Here is a 19,496-nt window from a genome sequence, read left to right on the forward strand (position 1 = left end):
AAATGGTATTCTTGGTTGAAGAATTTGGCTCTTGAGTCAAGTCAATTTCTTTATCAGTGTACTTAATTCAACAGCATTAATGTTCGAGACGTGAAGATACACAGTAAAAAATTTTTCGTCATTGTGTAGAGTGTTGAAATTAGTGTGTAGAATTTAACATTCTAGTGTGTTAAATCATTAAATAAACACTTGAGAATGTTAAATTCTACACACTAGAGTGTAATATTCTACACACAAATTTTAACACTCTACGCGATGACGAAAAATTTTTGACTGTGTACTAATTTCTGAACATACTAAGAATAATATAATAAAAAATACGCCCAAGACTGGCGTATTCCCGAAGTTTGAGCCTATAATTTTGATTCTAGAACGCTTAATGGACGAAATTTATTTTCAAGAAATTGACGGGATGTTTACAAATAATTATAAACAAAAAATGATTATTTGCGTAAGACGGTATAGTAAAAAAGATGTCACAAGTAATTTAATATATTTTAAAGACATATATATGTTTTCATCACATATTATGTTATATCGGTCCCCATTGAAATTCCTGACTATATAATAAAAGTGAATAGTCGACAGTAAACACTTTGTAAAAAAGGTTCGTCGAAAAAATAAAAGTATTTGAAGGGCCAGGACCAGCGGGCAGGAATTGGGACCAGGAAAATAATTAAAGGACAAGTATTGATGTGTCGCAAAGAATGGTCACATTCGATTGAATTCCGCCATTGTTGTCCCTCAAACGTCCGATTGTCCGCATTTCTATGGGGTCATTAGAGCCGCAGGGATCAACCTGTCGATGCAGTTGACACGCGGAGATTGAGATCCGAGCGCAGTGAAGAGACCGAGATACCGGCGTCGCGTACTTTCTGCATAATGTTTAACTTTTCCTTCTTCTTTTACTCTTTTATTTATAAATAAGTATAAGCATAGGTATGTGTTCTTTTGGACTTTGGATTGCATTCGAAGATCAACAAGAAATCTTTCGGCCGAATTCACGGGGGAGTTTCCGAGTTTTTCAAAATCACTATACATGGAAAATTTCTCAGGCTTTATTTTAATCCGGATTTTTAACGTTTAAATTTATCTGAGACAAGATCTTGTCGTTTTGAGTGACTTAAGATGGCTAAAGGTGTGAGCTATTGTTGATTTTTTAATTTTTATGAATTTTTTTTTTTTTCAGTGAGATTTTTTGATAAATTTCTTTTAAACGTCTGAATTTTCAAATTATGGCTTTCTAACGTATTGAATTGTAATTATTTTATGACATTAAAGTTAGTTGTCACTTGACAATTTTTTAATTTTTTTCAACAAATAAATTTGCTCCAAAAAATTATTTTTAAAAAATTGCATTTGTAGCTTTTTAAAATTTCTTAATGTCAATTTTTTTTGCCATAATTTATTTGTTACAAAAATTCTTAAAATTATCAATTATCTGCTAAGTTAATTTTCATACTATTTTCTACGAATTGAAGATTTTAGATAATTTATAAGGACCTTTGTTACAGAAAATTTAATTTCCCGCAAAAAAGATCGCTAAAAATTTTTTCGTATTTTTAATACTTGACTCAACATTTTGATTTTAAACTTTTATAAGTATTGTTTTGATTAAATAAAAAAATAATTTTTAAAAATTTTAAATTCGTCTATTTTTTAAACAATAAAAAATACCAAAATATTGATATGAATTTTTTTTTTTGTCGAGAATTGAATTTCCTACAAATAGGGTTTCTTATCATTTTTTCGTATATTCAATAGTAAACTCATAATTTTGATCATACTATTTTTATAAATACAGAAAAAAAAAAATAAAAACAAAATAATCGTTGTTGGAGCATTAAATTTTTTTTATTCAATTCCGTTCAGCTCCAGATCCTATAAATAAATTTCTCGAGACATTAACAGAATAAAAAATTGAGGAGTGATCATTTAATCCGCGTTAACTCCGTTAATTTAGTAGGACTGTAAAATGAAGGCCGGATAAGTGGAAAGTGGACAGCATCAGAGTGGAGCGTAATGAAAGAAGATCATAGGAACTAGTGGTGCATGATAATCCCGAGGCAATAGTATTTATAATAAAGTGTCTCCTTAATTTTCACCATCACAAACAAACACTAAATATCACTGTCGATCCTTGAGCCATAAATTATCTTAGCAGGTTTTATTTATATTTACATTTAATAGTATAGTATAGTATATATTTGCGATGCATATGCAGCAAGAGCATTAGCATCTGCATCAAGGAAAACGCTTAAATAAAAAGAGGGTATCGGTCACGCGAGGAGTGTATAGATACTTAACTTATACCTACGCCGATGCCGATGGCGAAAAGAACAACCAGAGTTAACTCGTACTCCGTTGAGTTGAGTAGGAATAAGTAGAACGAGAAGAGCGATGACATGTTGTGTGCATCCAGTACCGAATAGAGTGAAGAATGAGAATGGAGATGAGGATGAGGATGAGGATGAGAATGAGGAGGAAGATTGCCAGAGGATCAGAGAATGGAAGAAAATAATATAAAAACAGATATATATATACCATAAGTATAAAGTATAAAGGAAAAGGTGTGGAGAGGAAGGGGAAGAAGGTAGATCGCGGATTGAGTCATTATACTTGAGAGGTAAAAGAAGAAAGACCACAGGCCTCGTTCGATCCGGCTCAACATCACCCGACTTACTCTTTACTTCGTATGTTTATGCTTTATGCTCAAGGAAGGTATACCTACTTTCAACCCATATTTTGAGACCTGCTCAATAAGCCATTTTCTGTTCTTGATTAATTTTAACGAGCTATCCGAGTATTTAATGATCATTTCTTTCCTAATTATGATTACAATCATTGCAGTTGTATATCTGAACTGCGGACCAACCAAATGGTCTTCAATTGAATGTTTTTATATTTTTCTTTAGGAAACTGATGAAAAAAGTTGACTTTACTTGAGAGTAAAATATTGAATCAAGAACATCATATTTAAAAAAATTTTTTTCAATGATTTCCTTGTTTTAAGATTTGTTAGTTAAAATTTCTCTTTAAGATGTGTAATTTGTAATTTATTTTTTGCATGATTCTAAAAATTTTTTCAATAGTTTACTTGTACAGTAAATAAAAGTTTTCTTGACTCAAGGAAATTATTTAAAAATAATCAAATAATTTTATTTGAAGAAATCAAAAAATTCTTGAGTTGTAATTGGGAGGTCCGGGTTCATTCCCGCCTTCGTACTGATTTTTATATTTTTTCATTTGATCATTTAATAAATTTAAAATTAAAAAAAATTGTCCCGATCTTGGATGGCTGAAAAAATTAAAAGAATTAAAATTAATTTAAAACATTCAACAAAAATTCGATTATTCTGAGTATCAAGATGAAAAAACTCAAAATTAATGGAACTACTGTTTTATTTTTCAAAAATTCTAGAGCAATAAAAATTTCTTACAATATATCGAGTTTAAAAGGAAATTTTTTGATAATTAATCTTTTCAGCTCTTAATCTTAATAATTATAGTACAAATAACCTTGACACATTTGAATTCAAAGAGCCTATAATTTGCTAATTAAGCCAATTTTTGGCTCTTTTCACTGTGAGATAATCACAATAATTTAGTAATTTATAAAAAATACAACACGATCAATTATTTATTCTTCGTCGACAATAATTCAATCAATTCAAAAACATTTCATTGGGAATCGAAGAATTTAATGTTTAATTTAACTGCGGGTGCTACTTTTAGTTTTCCAAACTTTTAAAATTTTTTCCGTGTATGTTTAATAGAATCTCATAATTATATTCAAATAAAAAAAAAAAAGGAAAAAAAAACAAGCATTATTAATTACAAGTTGAAAAAGCTAACGAGCTTAATACAAACAGTAATAAATAAAGAGTATCTATCACTACATCACCGATAGTTAAATTATTTTTGGTGTTAATAAGAATTATATAGAATCACTGTAGATCTTAACATTTTTTATCTGTTTGGGCATAAAGAGTCTAATGAAGACATTAAAAATAAATAAGTCCTTTTTTGTTAATGGAAAGATAAAGTAATACGGTTAGATCTAACTTTTTTTTTATTATTATTTTTTTCTTTATTCCTTGGTTCTTGGGGCAATACAAGTAAAAAGGTGTACGGATAGGATAGATATAATGTATTTAAAACGGTCTACCGACCAAAGCGGCTAGTTAAAAAAATATGAGAATGAGAAAAAAGAGACGCCGATAGATGGATAGTCGTAGCTCTATGGGCGTTCGAGAATGCTTGACGAGTTAATTTTTACATTTTTTATTTTATTATTTATTATCTTTTTTTGTTTCCCTGGGGCCTCGTCTTCGCAGAAATCTGAGCCCTGCTGATCTCCGATTCTGGTGTAGTCTACAACTTTGGCTTAATAAACTAAACCTGAAACTGGAACTTGAACTGTTGCTACACAAAAATTTTTTTTTAATTAAAATATAAAAAATTTTGAGAAATTGAGATTAATATGAATTTATTAGCATAAAATTTTTTTTATAAAATTTATCAAAACTAAACAATTTGTGAAATAATTTGAATAAATTTTTCTATTCGTGATGATTTTCAAGATTGTTAAAAAAAATTAAATCTAGTTAATTTTTTGAATTGTATGATTGCAAAAAAAAAAAAAAAAAGATTTTTAACACTTTTTTTTACACATTGACCAAAAAAATTTGGACTTTGTTTAAGCGGTGATCTACAAACTACACGAGAAGATGGCGAAAGAGATATTAATGAAAACGTACACCTGCTAACCTTTTCGAAAATGGTAAAATTAAAGTCGGCATTTGTTTCTCTAAAATCTTGACTACCTATCGGTATATACATATACATGTATGTATGAACATGGATGTAGAGGCCTAGAGTGAAGACGACGAGTTTGTAGAGCTGAAAAAAGTAAAAAATTGTAGAAGAATGAGAGAAGCAGAGAATCGTTAGCAAAACTAGCCGCAGGTGCCAGAGCTCTGAGAGTCATTATTCCCTCGGGGTTATTCTTCTTTCTGTTGATGATCGAGTTGAGAATATCTCGTTGATTCCTCCAGCACCGGTCAATTTAATTTAAAGATGCTTGATGACTTTATTATCGGGCAATGTCATCCACCCAATCAGTCCGTGACCCAATTATTTTGATTGCCCGAGAAGAGATGTAATCAACTTTATATACTTGCCTTTATTATTATTATTGTTGTTGTTTTTTATTGTCGAGAAATAATTACTTATTTTATTTTATTTTATTTATTGCGCACTTGAGCCTCACTGGAGGTTTTACGATCTGGTCGTTGTCTAATTTTTTACTGACATTCACTCAATATAAATTATGTCTAGTTACTCCGGTACAATAAAACCCGGTAAATTACTCTATTACAAACTTTATTTTATAAATGGATTTTATATCGTGTCACGGTGAACAGATAAAATGCTGGTTTTATATCTTCAAGTGATTAAGCTGAAAAAAAAATTAATCGACACACTGGTATAAGTACTTGACACGCAAAAAATTACAAGTACTCTCATAAAAACTTATCTATTATATTGAAAATTTTTTTCATTGTTATAATTATTGATAAAAAATTTTAAACTTAAAAAAAATCGAAAATTAAACAAGAATTTTGACGAACTCAAATCATTGTTATTATTATTGTTGTTTTAGTAGATTTCATAGATATCTAACTATTGCATTGGTCCTCATGACGGAACTTTCCAAAAATTTTGCTCGTCGAGCTGATTCAAAAAATATATACGATAGAACGCGGCTTGTCCCGATGATAGCATTTAAAATTTCTAATCGATCCTTTCTAAACTTAACATACTTCATTTATCGATCAATACCAAGATCAAGTTCGAAGATGAGCTTAATCGGTTGAATAGTTTTCACGGAAAAAAGAAAACTCGAAAAATTACAGTATATAATGCAACGTGGCGCTTCGTGATGAAAACTGAAAAAATTACAGTTTAAAATGTAATTATTACAGATTTTATAAGAATTACATTGTAGAATGTAATATTTACATTGAAAGCTCTGAATATTAAATTAAAAAATTGAATTTAGAAAAATGTTATTTCAAACAGTAATTTTTCTAGTTTTGATTACGACGGGACCTATTTTACATTTTATACTGTAATTTTTCGAGTTTTCTTTTTTCCATGTGGAAAAACGACAGGATTTTGAAATTTTCAAAATCGTAAAAATTCACGTTTTATCACTTTCTTTTTTGGAATAACTTTTGAATGGGATAACTTATTGAAGCTCTGTAAATTGCATCCGAAAGCTCTTTAAATAAGCTTCAATTTGAGTACCATGTCATATGTGTCGTCTTAAAATTATGTCCTATTTCGCTATGCCAATTATGAAATTTGCTATTGCAGTGGTTTTTTTAATGTCTGTAAATTTCATGTTAAAGTCCGTAAAATATTCTATTTCAATTGCATATTTTTTTTAAAGAAATTTACTACATTAATTCATTATTATTATTATTATTATTATTATTATTATTATTATTAATTATGGATAAATGTAGATGTTAATGAAATCTACTTTTTTTTTTGTGTTGTTATTCTTGTTCTTGTTGTAATATTATTAAATTTTTTAAAGTTCAAATAAAAAATTTTTAACACTGCCATATAGATCTATTAATTATTATAATCATTGGTATACATGGGAACAATTAATCAAATTGTTGATATTGATTGCTATGTCGAGAACAATAGTTATCACTGATTATCAACAATGTCAGCGATGAAGGTGAATAATTTCAAAATTACATTATATAATATATTAACTATTAAAAATTTGAAATAACAATCATTACTCATCACGATTAAATTTTGAGGGCATAGAAATTTAAATGCAAACTATCTCTAATCTGTACCGCAGGGTCATTTGTATCCCGTCGATTTGTATTAAACATCCCGCGGGTAATTAATATTCCCAAACCTGACACAAAGAACTCCCCTGATGAATCGTACAAATCAATTCTGATGGAAATTTATACAATTAAAACATTTCTAACCAGTTAGGAGATAAACATTTTTTTAGCTTTTTCGATAATTTTACTCTAATTATTTAGTAGTTTTTTTTTTTGAAGATACGATCAACAGTAAATTTAACTTTAATAGGTCATAGTAACATTCAACAAGGTCTATTAAACTTATAAAATCTAAAACTTGGTTAATTAAAATAATTGAAGACTGTTCGTTATCTTGTTTGCATATTGGGCACCTTGCCAACGTCGAAACTAATAGTCTTACGGAGGACTGGATTATTTAATAGTAAAATTTACTCGCCATAAAAATATCCTATCCTTTACTGAGAACTAACATTAAAAACGCTAATTTACGATCAATTTTTACTATCGATTTATTTATTTTTATCCGGCTTGTAAACTTTCATAAAAGTAACAAATCTTCTGACATCAGACACGCAATAAAACCTATCGGCACGCAATATTATACAATAAAAAAAAATTTTTGTTAGGACAACACAAAACAAGTTGTGATAGCAAATTATTATATTAGCATAGGCATAATAAATCATATGTTTTGATAATAAAACATAAGTTGCAATAATTAATTTATACGTTTTATCAACGAAACAATTTTTTTAATGTGCCAGAACACTTTAGTTAATTCTACAAAACCGTTTTGCTGAATTAACAAATCGATTTTTTGAAGCAAAGAAATTGTTAAGTCGAATTAAGAAATATTTTCGTTGGTTTAAGAAGAAATATCTTGTTGCAGTAACATAAACTCGTTAGATGGGGCTACAAGTCTTGTTGTTAAAGTAGCTAAATTATTTTATTAGAATAATAATTACGGCTATAAATAAATCTTTATATAGCAACGAATAAATTGTGATAAGGTAATAAATAAATTTTGTTACAACAACAATGACAGCTAAGTAATGATAACAAAATAATTTAATTGTAACAGCAAACAGATATAATACACAAAAAAAGGTTCACTTGAGTAAAGAAAATATTCTTCTTCCTGATTATTTTCTTGAGCGAAAAAAAAATTTTTTTTTGACACAAGAAATTTCACTTATTCCAACAAAATTAATTCTCTTTCTTTAAGAAATACGTATCTTGATTGAAGAAAATTTATTTAAGCCAAGAAAATCTTCTTGTTTTGAGAAAATTCAGCCTCTTGCTCCAAAAAATTTTGATTCTTGATAGAAGTAAATTTTCTTGCCTTGAGAAAATTTCTCTCTTGCTCCAAAAAATTAAATATCTTGATATTTGATATATCTTAATATTTGTATTGATTAACATGTTAAATGGGAAGATCAAATAATATTGAATCATTTTTTTTTATTCAATATGTATAATTGCACGCTAAAATAATATAAAGTGGGCATGAAATATTCAAGAGAAAAATTTTCTCAAGGTGAGAAAATTTTTTTTCAGCTGAAGTAGGTAGCGCTGCTTCTCTAAAGTATCTAAAAATCTTGATCAAATATAAAAATTTATTGTATCAAATATTTATGATAATTTGAATTAAGAAAAAATTACTTCCACTAAGAATAGAATTTTAAGGAAAATTTTTATTTCGGTCTTCCTTCAGACACCCGAAAATTTTCTTGAGCCAAGAATTTTGTTTTCCAGTCAAGAGATTTTTCTTTTTGTGTAACAATATATCAAAAAACTAATTAATTTATTACCCTAAGTAAAGTCATTTATCATTTTTAATTTTAAAAATTATATTTTTAAATTAAACGAACTTTATTAAAATTTTTATAATCGATTTATTCTTAAACCGCAATAATTTTTTGCGTGTCCCTGAAGCTGATAAAGCAGAAATCAAACTGGAGCTAATTTATCCCGATCAGAAGATGAGAAGAAGAAAAAGTTGGTGAATTTTAATTAATATTTTTACTACCAGTCTTGAAGGTAAAGGTGTGCTCGCGTTAAGTTTTTTGTGGCCTAATAAAATTTTCACTCAGCAGGTTGTCTCGAGGATGATGTATTTTTTATTTTCCAGTGTTGTGTGCTGCGGCAACGAGTTCGACAATAACAGTAACAGTGTCTTGTCTTATTCTCTTCTCTTCTCTTTTCTTCTAAAGTAAAGCAAAGTAAAGGGGTTATGGTTGTATTGTGGTTGCAGAACATAACATAGCGTAGCATAGTACAGGACTTTCGTCCACGTGAATTGAATGTCCATGCAAAGCAAACGGCGGCCGGTACGGCTGTCAATTATCCATTATATACGGCCTGGACTGCTCAAACCCATCCTTTTAACGACCCCTCAAACCCGTACGCCCGAATCGCGAACGCGAGTAGTATAGACGCTAAGAAATAAAAGCTGATGCCGAGCTAAGTAAAAGACAGGGAGAATGAGATGAGATGAGAGAAGACTCTTCTCTTCTCATCTCATCTGGTTCTCTGACGCTGATGCTGAGCATGAGCATCAAGCTACAGTTGAAGGATTGGACGGGGCTAAGGTGAACCGAGCGAGACAGCTGAAAGGAATAAACTAAAGGTTGATGTTCATGTTGATGGCGAATCGAGTTTTGGTCAACATACCAAGTCGACTCTCAACTCCCTCATTCTCAGACTCTTTTGGTACTTGCCAAAATTTATAAATCTGGGTGTTTTAAATATTTATTGCAATTTTATGATAAAGATTATTACTTCTTTGATAAAAAAATTGACTTGACTCAAGAGTTTGGCTCTTGTTGAGTCAAGTCAGTTTTTTTGTCAGTGTTGAAAAAATGTTTGCTTGAAAATTTCACTCTTGTGCAAATTATTCAGTCCTTGGGTCAAGAAGTTCGCTTTTGGATGATTAAATCAAAATTCTTTGAAGAGCAGAAAGTTATCTAGAAAAATTTTACTCAAACGAAGTACTTTGCTACTTTGAAAAAAGATACTAGTATACTTTGAGTCAAAAAGTCGGCACCTAAGATCAAAAATTTTTGCAGCAAAACTCGGTGGGTTTTAATGTATATAATTTTATAAAAAAAATATTAAATGTATTTCAAACTCTACAAAAATGAGGTATATTTTTTATAGAGTAAAAATAGATATTTAATAATTTTTTTTTATCTTTTTACTTATATTATTCATAAATTTAAAGACTTATTTTGAATGCATTTTATTTATATTTGTATAATAAATTAAACATAATCTAAACTCGGCCAAAAGTTGAATATTGAAAATATATTTTTCTACAAAGACTTTCCATGAGGGTCAGTGTTTCAAAAAAATTATTTTAATTTTAATTTTAAATGTTGAAAAAAGGCTTTTAATATTGCCAAACATTTGATCCTTACCAAAACTTCTCAAGTCAAACTAAGACGTAACTTCGGGTAATTGTTGAAAGCAATGTGAGTAATTTATTCAAAGAATCACTTAAATTTTCTGGTTTCTGAAAAATATATTTACCGGTTATTTTCTCGAAGATACTTGAATTTAAATTAATAAATTACTTATCTACATATTTATAATTTCGTTAATACCCTTACCCTTTATAAAATTAAAATAATAAAAATAAAAAAATATAAAAAGGCGGTCGTGAATTGACTGGTGGTTATAATGTCAGGCCGTTATTCTTCGGAGGAATAATTCCGATTGTTCGACATGGAGTCAAGGATGATGATAGGCTGGATCACGTGGAATAAAAAGAGGATTGAAATGAGGATAAAAAAATAATAAAAATAAGAGTAAGGATGAGGATAAGGAGAGAAGGAAGAAGAGGTGTATGAAGAATGAAGCAAGACCGAGAAAATGAAAAAGGAAAAAAATATCGGAGCCATGCATCGGATGCGTGAATGTCTGAGAGCCTCGTAAACGCCAACACGTAATAATTATAACGATGCCGAGAGTGGCGACTACCCTACGGGATAACGACGGGGTAAGTAAGGAACAAACCAAACAAGAGAAAGCAGCCTCGTCGTTATTTCTCATCGACTAGACGTTGCAAATCAAAGTCCTCTGGCCTGGCCTGTCCTTAAAAATTTGAAAAGACGGCTCTTATTCACCCTCGGGACTCTCCTCAGAACGCGAGTTGAGAGTTGAGGGATAAAATAAGATTAACAGACGTGCAAATAAAACGGATAGCTTTAACTTTTATTTCTGATGGTCTGTTGTCTGCTTAGCTGGTTCGGGCGAGTACTCTCATCTGGCAATAATATTTACGCTGACGCATAAATAAAAGTGCTAGGCTTAACTCGCCAGGTCAACTCGTTTCGGTGATAGTGTTTGAAGACCTGTCAAATCCTTCCAAGTCCTCACGGAAAATTTATTTCGATAATTTAACGTCACTCATCTGTGTCAAAATGTTTATCCTTAAATGTTTTATTTCATTTGCCGAACGGTCAAAAAACTCAATGTTTCATTTCGAAGAAAAACTCAATGTTTCATTTTATGGGCTATATTCATCTCCAATTAGTTCTTTGTATTACAATGTAGAAATAAAATAAGAATAATATTGTAATTTTTTTTTTGTTCTTAAATTTTGAAATAGAGGGTAATAATATCTTAATTACAATTACAAATTAAGGTACCCGCGGGTAATAAGGCCCAAGTGATAGAAATGCTATTTAAAATAACCGCTTCCGCTAAAGACTTCTCTAGTAGAAGCATCTAGCATAGAAATGTCGCTACAAGTTTATAGAGTCCCGATATAACGTTCTTTGTCTTCTATATTTCATCATCCGTCATGTGCTAAAGTAGCGCAGAAGAATTCCTAAAAAACGATTTGAGTAAATGGTAAACATTTTTTATAATTTTATATTTAATAATTTAAAATCATTGTTCTAATTTTTATTAACATTTTAAAAAGTTGAAATTTGAAATTTGATTTCAGCGGAAATACCCAAACTCCTTTTAAAAAATTCTATGAAAATCAAATAAATCGTCTCACCCCAAAATATCTTAGGAAATGCTCAAACACAGCTCCTGCTAAAAGTAAAACTCAAAATTCTAATTTTAAAGGGTTCTTCATGGAAATTGAATTTCGGCACACCCTAATAGTTATACTAATAACTATTTCCAGTATGTATAACCTGCAGGCTTTATTACCCTACCGTAGTAAAATAAGGCATATTCCTAAGGTTTTTGAAAAAATTTAATTTTGTGTTTGTTTATGGTGAAAATTACCATTAATCCATTGTATTTTATGGCTAATGTATTAATTTGAAAATTAATGATACATTGCAATAATTAAAGGTAAAATTTTCTATTTTTTTCAAAATCTCCGTTAGCTATTAAGCCTTATTACCTGCCGGTACCTTTTTAAAACCCCTTTATTTATTTAACCAAGCCAGCTGTTTGATACGATATTATGACTCGATATATAAAAAGGGTGAAAACTTTTGAACTTCTATTTCAAATTGAACTATAATTATGACATATGACTTATAACGTTATAACTATAATCTGTATTATTTGAGGGAAGAGATCGGAAGATAAAAATAACATTAGTAGATAGTATCACATCAAGTGTATTTCAGTGTTTTACACCAAAATGATTAGATCAGCAAAAATAGTTTTTAACTCCGTGGGAACTTTTTTCGAACTTTGTAGGAAAAGAAAATAACATTTCACAAAAGAAAAGAGTAATTTATGAAAATCTAAACTTTTTACCGCCTCTTTTAAAAACCACTGCACAAGATAATTCTATTCTTCTTTTATAAACAAAATAGACAAAAAATCTTATTGAAATTACAAAACTGTTTTATTTCTTTGCAATAATATGCTTCTTACATTAATATTGTTTACAAAAATATGAGTAATAATTCAATGTGTACTCAAGTAAAATATGTTGGATGACTAAAGAAGCAATGAAACAAGACAAAAAGTTTAAGAATGAAAAGTAACTTAAACTAAGAAGAAAACAGAAAATATCTCAAGATAAAAAATAAAAGTTGTACATCTTAAACAAATAGTCTCCCACGCAACTAAAACTTTCGTAATCTTGGCATCTTAGCAGGTTTTAATGGTTTCTTGTGTGGAGTATGTAGCTTCACTTGAGTAAATATTAAGCGAAATTCTTCTTCAGCAAGTAAAGTATCCTCTCTCTCCCTCTTTTCTTCTTCTTCTTCTCCCCTTCGACAGTATAAGTATATGAGTATTATATCGTGGATTAAACATTACACGAGCACACAACACTACTATGAGAAAGTAAGATGACTAATGCCGAAGAATAAAGCGTGTTGACGATTAAGGATATCATTGTGGGTATAATGTAATGTTAACAATAACGGCCTTTGTAATTAACTTAATTTAATGAACTCTTGTCTTCTCGGTTTTTACAAAACTTTGTTGGAAGTAAATAAATAACGATAATAATAATAGTAACTCTGTATTATATCTTCGGTGGTGATAAAGCCGCCAGCTTTTGATCTTGAGGTTGTGTATAGTGTGCATAATAAAATAAATAGTGTTTAATTGCGAATTGAGCGGTCAATCTATACAACTTGTTTTTCAAATTGTTAATTATCTTGACAGCTGGGAGATTTTATAGGATGATAATGGATTAAATTGTCCGGGTGTTTATGTCACGTCGCTTAAGTCTTAACATTATAGACTTACATTACTGTTTAGTTGTATTAATGTAATATAATATGATGAAAAAAAATTGGCTCTGGTGACTGGCGAGTTATCCGTTTTTATTGGTACACTGTAGTGAGTATTATGTGAAGAGAGTTTCTTCACAATCCACGATTCACCAGAGGATTTTAACCACCAGAGAATCCTTTGTAGCGTCGGTCCAGGCGCCTTACAGCTAAACGAGGCCGAGTTTAAAAATTTAAGAAAGGACCCTGTACTACAAGTACAAGATATTCACTGTGAACTGTACTGTTGATCTTGATCTTACAATGCGTGGCATTGACCAGCTTAATTACCATGATATCAGCGTAATTAAACCTCGTTGTTGGTATCGCCTTCTTCTTTTCGATTTTCTCTTCCTCGTGCCAGTGACGAAGCGGATTTCGTACATAATCTCTCATTACACTGAATATTACAACGAGGATGAGTTGGGCTCTTCTTTGCTATTCAAGAGCAATATCACTTTTCCGTGTCCTTTTATTCTTAATTCAAGTTACGTTCAGGGGAATTTCAAGAATCCAGGGAAAAAAGTTAATTGGCTGGATATTTTTTTTTTTGTAGTGGAAATTATTGTTAAATAATAAATTTTTATGAATATAGGGTAAATTGTCTGGAAAAAATTAACGAATAAGTTCATTTTAGTAATTATTTAGTTCTTCAATTTTGTGGTTACCTTTTTTTTTTTTTTTTTATAATTTTATTTTATGATAATGATAATAAGAATTTGTGAAAATTAATTTTTTTATTGAACTTGTTCTACTTTTAGCAATTTTAAATTTAAAAAAAAAAAAAAAAAAAAAAAAAAAAAAACTTTTTAAATCAAAGAAAATTATTTCATTAGAATTTAAAAAACTCATAAGTTAAATTTTGAATTTTAACAATCAACCAATTTATAGTCTCAAATGCTCCAAAAAATTGAATATTCAATAAAAAAAAAATTTAATTTTTTATAACCAAAAATAGGCAGCACTCTATTTCTCAGTAATTGCCGAAAATTTGTGACTTGAATCAATAATTTTATTTTTTATTCAAAAAGTCTATTCCCTCACTCAAAATTTCAACATTTTTATGGTTGTTTTATAAATTGAACTTTTTCATTCACTTACTTATCAAAAACTTCTTATAGAATCCTACTTTGTTTTTTTATTGTTGATCTACGTCTAGTAAATTATTCATAAAAATGTCACATTATAACATCAAAAATAAAACTCTGTTATCAAAAAATGGATATTTCCTTAAATTTCTAAAAATTCTATATTCACATCCGTTAAATGAAAAAAATTTTTCCATACAAAATACATAACATCTTAATATCACCGAGTCCCTAGCAGTCATCAAAGACCAGTAAGCTCTAAAAAAAACATACACGTAACCCTCGATTCCAGCCTCCTTATTCTCAATGATAATCTGTTCTGTTTGCTAACCATCTACCATTCACCATTTTCCGAGTTAAAGAAGACAGATCCACCAGCAGGCAAAGAGGCACGGGCCTTTGACCTATCCGGCTCCATTAGGCGCATTTGTTTGTTCAGGACCGGATGGTATCACAAGAATATAAGGATGGAAGTTGCTGAAGAGTCGAAAAAATGTGTTGACTTTTAAGTCACTGACTTAAATCTTTCATTCTCTAGCTTGTGTGTTTATTGAAACATTTAGTTGATTTTAAATAAAATATCTGGCATTTATGTGTATTTGTTTAAACAAACAGCTTGGCAAGCTGCAGCTTGAGGAATAAGATACATTTAGTTACATGTAGTTGCTTTGGATTAGTTATATGCGTACAGATTTTATTTATATAAATTTATTAAAACCTTTCACTGAATAGTACTACACAGAAAAAAAATATATCTTATTAACTTTAATGATTTTTCACTAAATATTTTTTGGTTTTTTCATTTAAACATAAAATAAATTTTCTCCAAAACTAAGCAATTCAACTCAAGAAGATGATATTCTTGGCTTTAGACAATACAACAGCAACGCCGTCTCAAGATGCCTAAAAAATCACATATTACTAATACATCAAAAGATTCCAAGCGAGTCTGTTTACGCTGTGATTGCTAAGTGATATCATTCTTTTTTAACAGCTTAATCCAGTCAAATTTCGAGTCCGCTCTAGAGTGTATTTAATATTATTTTAAGTTTATCAAAAAACTAATATTCTCAAGTCTCGTATCTACATTGATGTCTTTGAATCAAGTAATAGTTCGTTGAGTTTAAAGAATAGTTATTAAAATTTTTAAGTCCTGTACACGGTAAGAACAAAATTACACTGGATATCATCGTAGATTATACTGAGTGAAATCAAATTTCAGATAGTAGCTAGTATAATCCAAATTATAATGAGTATAATCCAAATATCACACAGTATAATCTGGATTACAATGAATATAATCTAGATATCACGCAGTATAATCTGGATTTTTTTAGCTACTATCTGAAATTTTTTTCACCACAGATATCACTGAGTATAATCTAGTTTAAGTTCCAGTAACAATATCTTTTGGTATAATTTATAAATAAATGGTTTTCCAATCAAGAGTTATTTCCTTAATTCAATTTTTTTAATACAATTAATTTAAAAAAATTCTTGAATTAAAAAAAAAAAAAAAAAGAGCTTCTTTAGCCCAAAAATAAATTTTTAAAGACCAAAATGTTCTTGGCTTAAGTTAACCTTTCTTGTCTGTAAATTTATTAATATCTTTGAATAATACTACTCTTAACTTCCATCGAATATCAAGTGACAATCCAAATGTATTAATATATATATTAATGTATTAAATGTGTGTTTGTAAATGAAATGATGTTTAACATCCAAGGTTTTGACATGTTGCAGATGACAGTGGCAAGCACATCAACGCCAAGCCCACCAGTCAGTCCCAGCGCAAATGACATGGACTGGTTTGCCGGAGTTGCTGAGGAAGAGTTGCTCTATTACACTAATAATGACGTCGATTCACTCTGGGCTGTGATAGGGAGTTTCGTTCCGCCGCCTCCTAGGCCGCCGTTTCTTCCCGAAGAAAGGATTGCTACCGATGGACTTACCACCTGCGATTTGTGTACCTGGGCCCTCAGAAATGACAGGCATTCCTCTTTTTCTCTGGATGGTACTCTCGGTAAGTTGATTCAATTATGTCTGTTTCTGGCTTTGAGTTAATATAAGTCGAATGCGGATTCCTGATTGCTGATTGCAGGAAGGAATAACATAAGAGTGAGAGGCTACAACGGAAATTATCAATCTCCTTTTTTACGGGATATCAAGAGCCTGTCTTTGGCTTTAGCTTCTGCATCTTAAGAGAGCAATGTGTTTTCATTTTTATGAGGCTTGTATTTAATGTCGGGAGTTGTTTTATAGAATAAAATATTTATGTTTATTTGTTTAGTAAATTGTGATGATAAGTACTCTTAATTTTTTTATCAATTTTAAAAGCCATTAGGAAGTGTTTAAATAGTTCAATTTTTTATAAATTACCGATTTTTTTTTTACTATTTTTAGCTGTAGAAAAATTATTTTTAAAAACTGCTTTAATGTTTTTTGACAATTTCTACATGTAGAATTTTTTTTGTCAATTTATTTATTAAAAATTCTAAATAACTTTTAATTTCATTATAATTATTTTGCTTAATGTTATTTGTTGAAAAAAAAGCGGTCAAAAAATTTATAATACTGATAAAAAAAAATTAACGATTTACAAACAAATTGATTTTGTTACAGTGTATATTTTTAGAATTTGGTGCTCCAAAAAAGAAACTTGAAAAATTAATCATTAATTTTTCAATTTTTTGTTCAGAGTTTATAAACTAAAAATTAAAATATTTTTTTTTCCAAATTTTGAAAAAGTCCGAAAATTTATTATTTCTTTTATTAATTTTTTTTTTTATCTAAAAAGCAATAATAATAAATAAAAAGCAATTCTAATTAATTTTTAACTTGAAAATTTTAAGAACTAAAATTTTATATTTCTCCCAAATAAAATAAATCGACTGGATAAAACATAATTGTCTTTGTTTTTAAACTCAATATTTATCGCTCGAAAACTTTAAATTCTCATTAAAACTTAAAATTTCACAAAAAAACAATTAATCAGCAGATTAATTATTTCTTTATTCCCACGCAACAAAATCGACAACCAGAAACTTTACAACAATAATTAAAGACCCTGGCATCGATATCAACCTCCGTTATTATTATTCAGATTTGAAACTCTCGAGATAATTAATCTCTTTTTAATTAAATTCCCACAAGAAATTCATAAATATTAAAGGTCTCTGAAAAATCCCATTTATTTTCGTTAATAACAAAACACCTCCATATCACAACATTGAACATTAAACATTAAACAAAACGATCCCGGCGTTAAAATTCATATACCGCCACGCGGTAATTACAGTGAAAAACACATTGTCTTTAATGTCTTCATCAATCTCGTCGGTAATATCCACACTAATAATAATAATAATAATAATAATAATAATAATAATAATAATAATAATAATAATAACCCACAAAAATAATAATGAATAAACCCGTGAGACAGCCCCTGAATAAGTAGCTGAGAAAATGATAAATCAAAATACAGATACCGATCACGAATAATAGCCGGTGTCATTATCATTATAACTCTTAGAATTATAATTGTTACGCATAGTATAGCGTTGTATTGGTATCTGATAACAATAAAAAATAGAGACTGTGGACACGAATAGAGGCATAACTAAATACGACGATCTATGTATAAATTAATGGGTTTAGATCCTTCAGAATATTATCCAGCAGACAAAATAAAATAAAATAATAAAAACAAGAGCATAGGTATCGTTATATAAAACAGGCGTTTCAAATACAAACAGAAGGATTGACGAGTGGGGTGCAACATCCGGTGTAACAACCAATGAAAAAACTTCCAGGCAACATGGCCGGCGATCCAAAATACGTTGGCAAGGGTTTCCGTTTGTTCGCAGCCCCTCCCTATGATTTTTTACCTCACGCCTTCTTTACTTCTTTGTACATTTATTCTTCCTCTACCTCTTTGCTTCTCTTATTTTTCCGTTTTGCATCGGAGCATTACATAACACTACACTACACACTATAGGTAGTACATACTTACGCGAACATGAACATGAACAAGAAAAAAAAGAAGAGAAATAAATACTCCAACCACCGCAATCACTTTTCAATGCATCTGTTCATCTGGGATCTCATGTGTAACTCCAAAATGGCGAAATTTCCTCATCGCTGTTATTTTTTATTGCTATTTTTGTTCTTGTTGATTTTACACGCTTCAAAACGCTAAAGCGTGTGAAAGTACTCTGTTCTGGATAAATTTTGCACACTGAAAAAAAAATTTACTTGATTCAAGAGAAAAATTCTTGAACCAAGAAAATAATTTTGAAATTAAGTAAAATTCTTGAATTAAGTAAAATTTACTTAAACCAAGAAACATTTCTTAGAATTAAGAATGTTTTTACTCAAATCAAGAAAATTAAATTCTTCAAAATTATTTACTTGATTCAAATAAATTTTTTTTTTCTGTGCACAACTCATAGAGCGAAGTATCATATGACAGTGCTCCAAGATCGATAAAAAAAAAATAAAGTTAGCACCAGTTAATCAAACCAGCTTATGAGCGTCTATTTTCTTAACAACTTTGGTTAGAAAAGCATTTTTTTTCATAAATTTTATAAAATTAAATAATCGAAATTAATTGTATGCTTTATAATATTTAAATAATGGGTGTTAATAAATATTTCATAATTTTCAAGTTGAATCTCATTAATAGTAATTACTCATTTATAGAAATTATTATTAATAAACTTTAATAATATTAATTACTTGATAATAAGTTTCGATAAATAAATTAAGCAGATGATTTGACGTATGCGCAGTATAAGTATCAATAATTGGGGCTAAGATATGTCAATAATTAAATCAAT

The 19,496-nt window shown here is 29.3% G+C and overlaps 1 protein-coding gene across 5 annotated transcripts in view; it reads left to right on the top strand.

Annotated features, from left to right (window-relative positions):
* LOC141528916 (uncharacterized) overlaps positions 1 to 19,496 on the top strand; it is a 267,144-nt gene that overhangs the window by 215,613 nt on the left and 32,035 nt on the right. For all 5 annotated transcript variants that reach the window (XM_074245208.1, XM_074245205.1, XM_074245207.1 and 2 more), the window contains one exon: positions 16,399 to 16,678. In XM_074245208.1, coding sequence (XP_074101309.1) covers positions 16,399 to 16,678 — 280 coding nt within the window. The remainder of the gene's footprint in view (positions 1 to 16,398; positions 16,679 to 19,496) is intronic.

The sequence above is a fragment of the Cotesia typhae genome, unplaced genomic scaffold (genome assembly GCF_013202065.1).
Source record: "Cotesia typhae breed Kobodo isofemale line unplaced genomic scaffold, CoteBio_Ctyphae contig_44, whole genome shotgun sequence".
Classification (NCBI taxonomy): domain Eukaryota; kingdom Metazoa; phylum Arthropoda; class Insecta; order Hymenoptera; family Braconidae; genus Cotesia; species Cotesia typhae.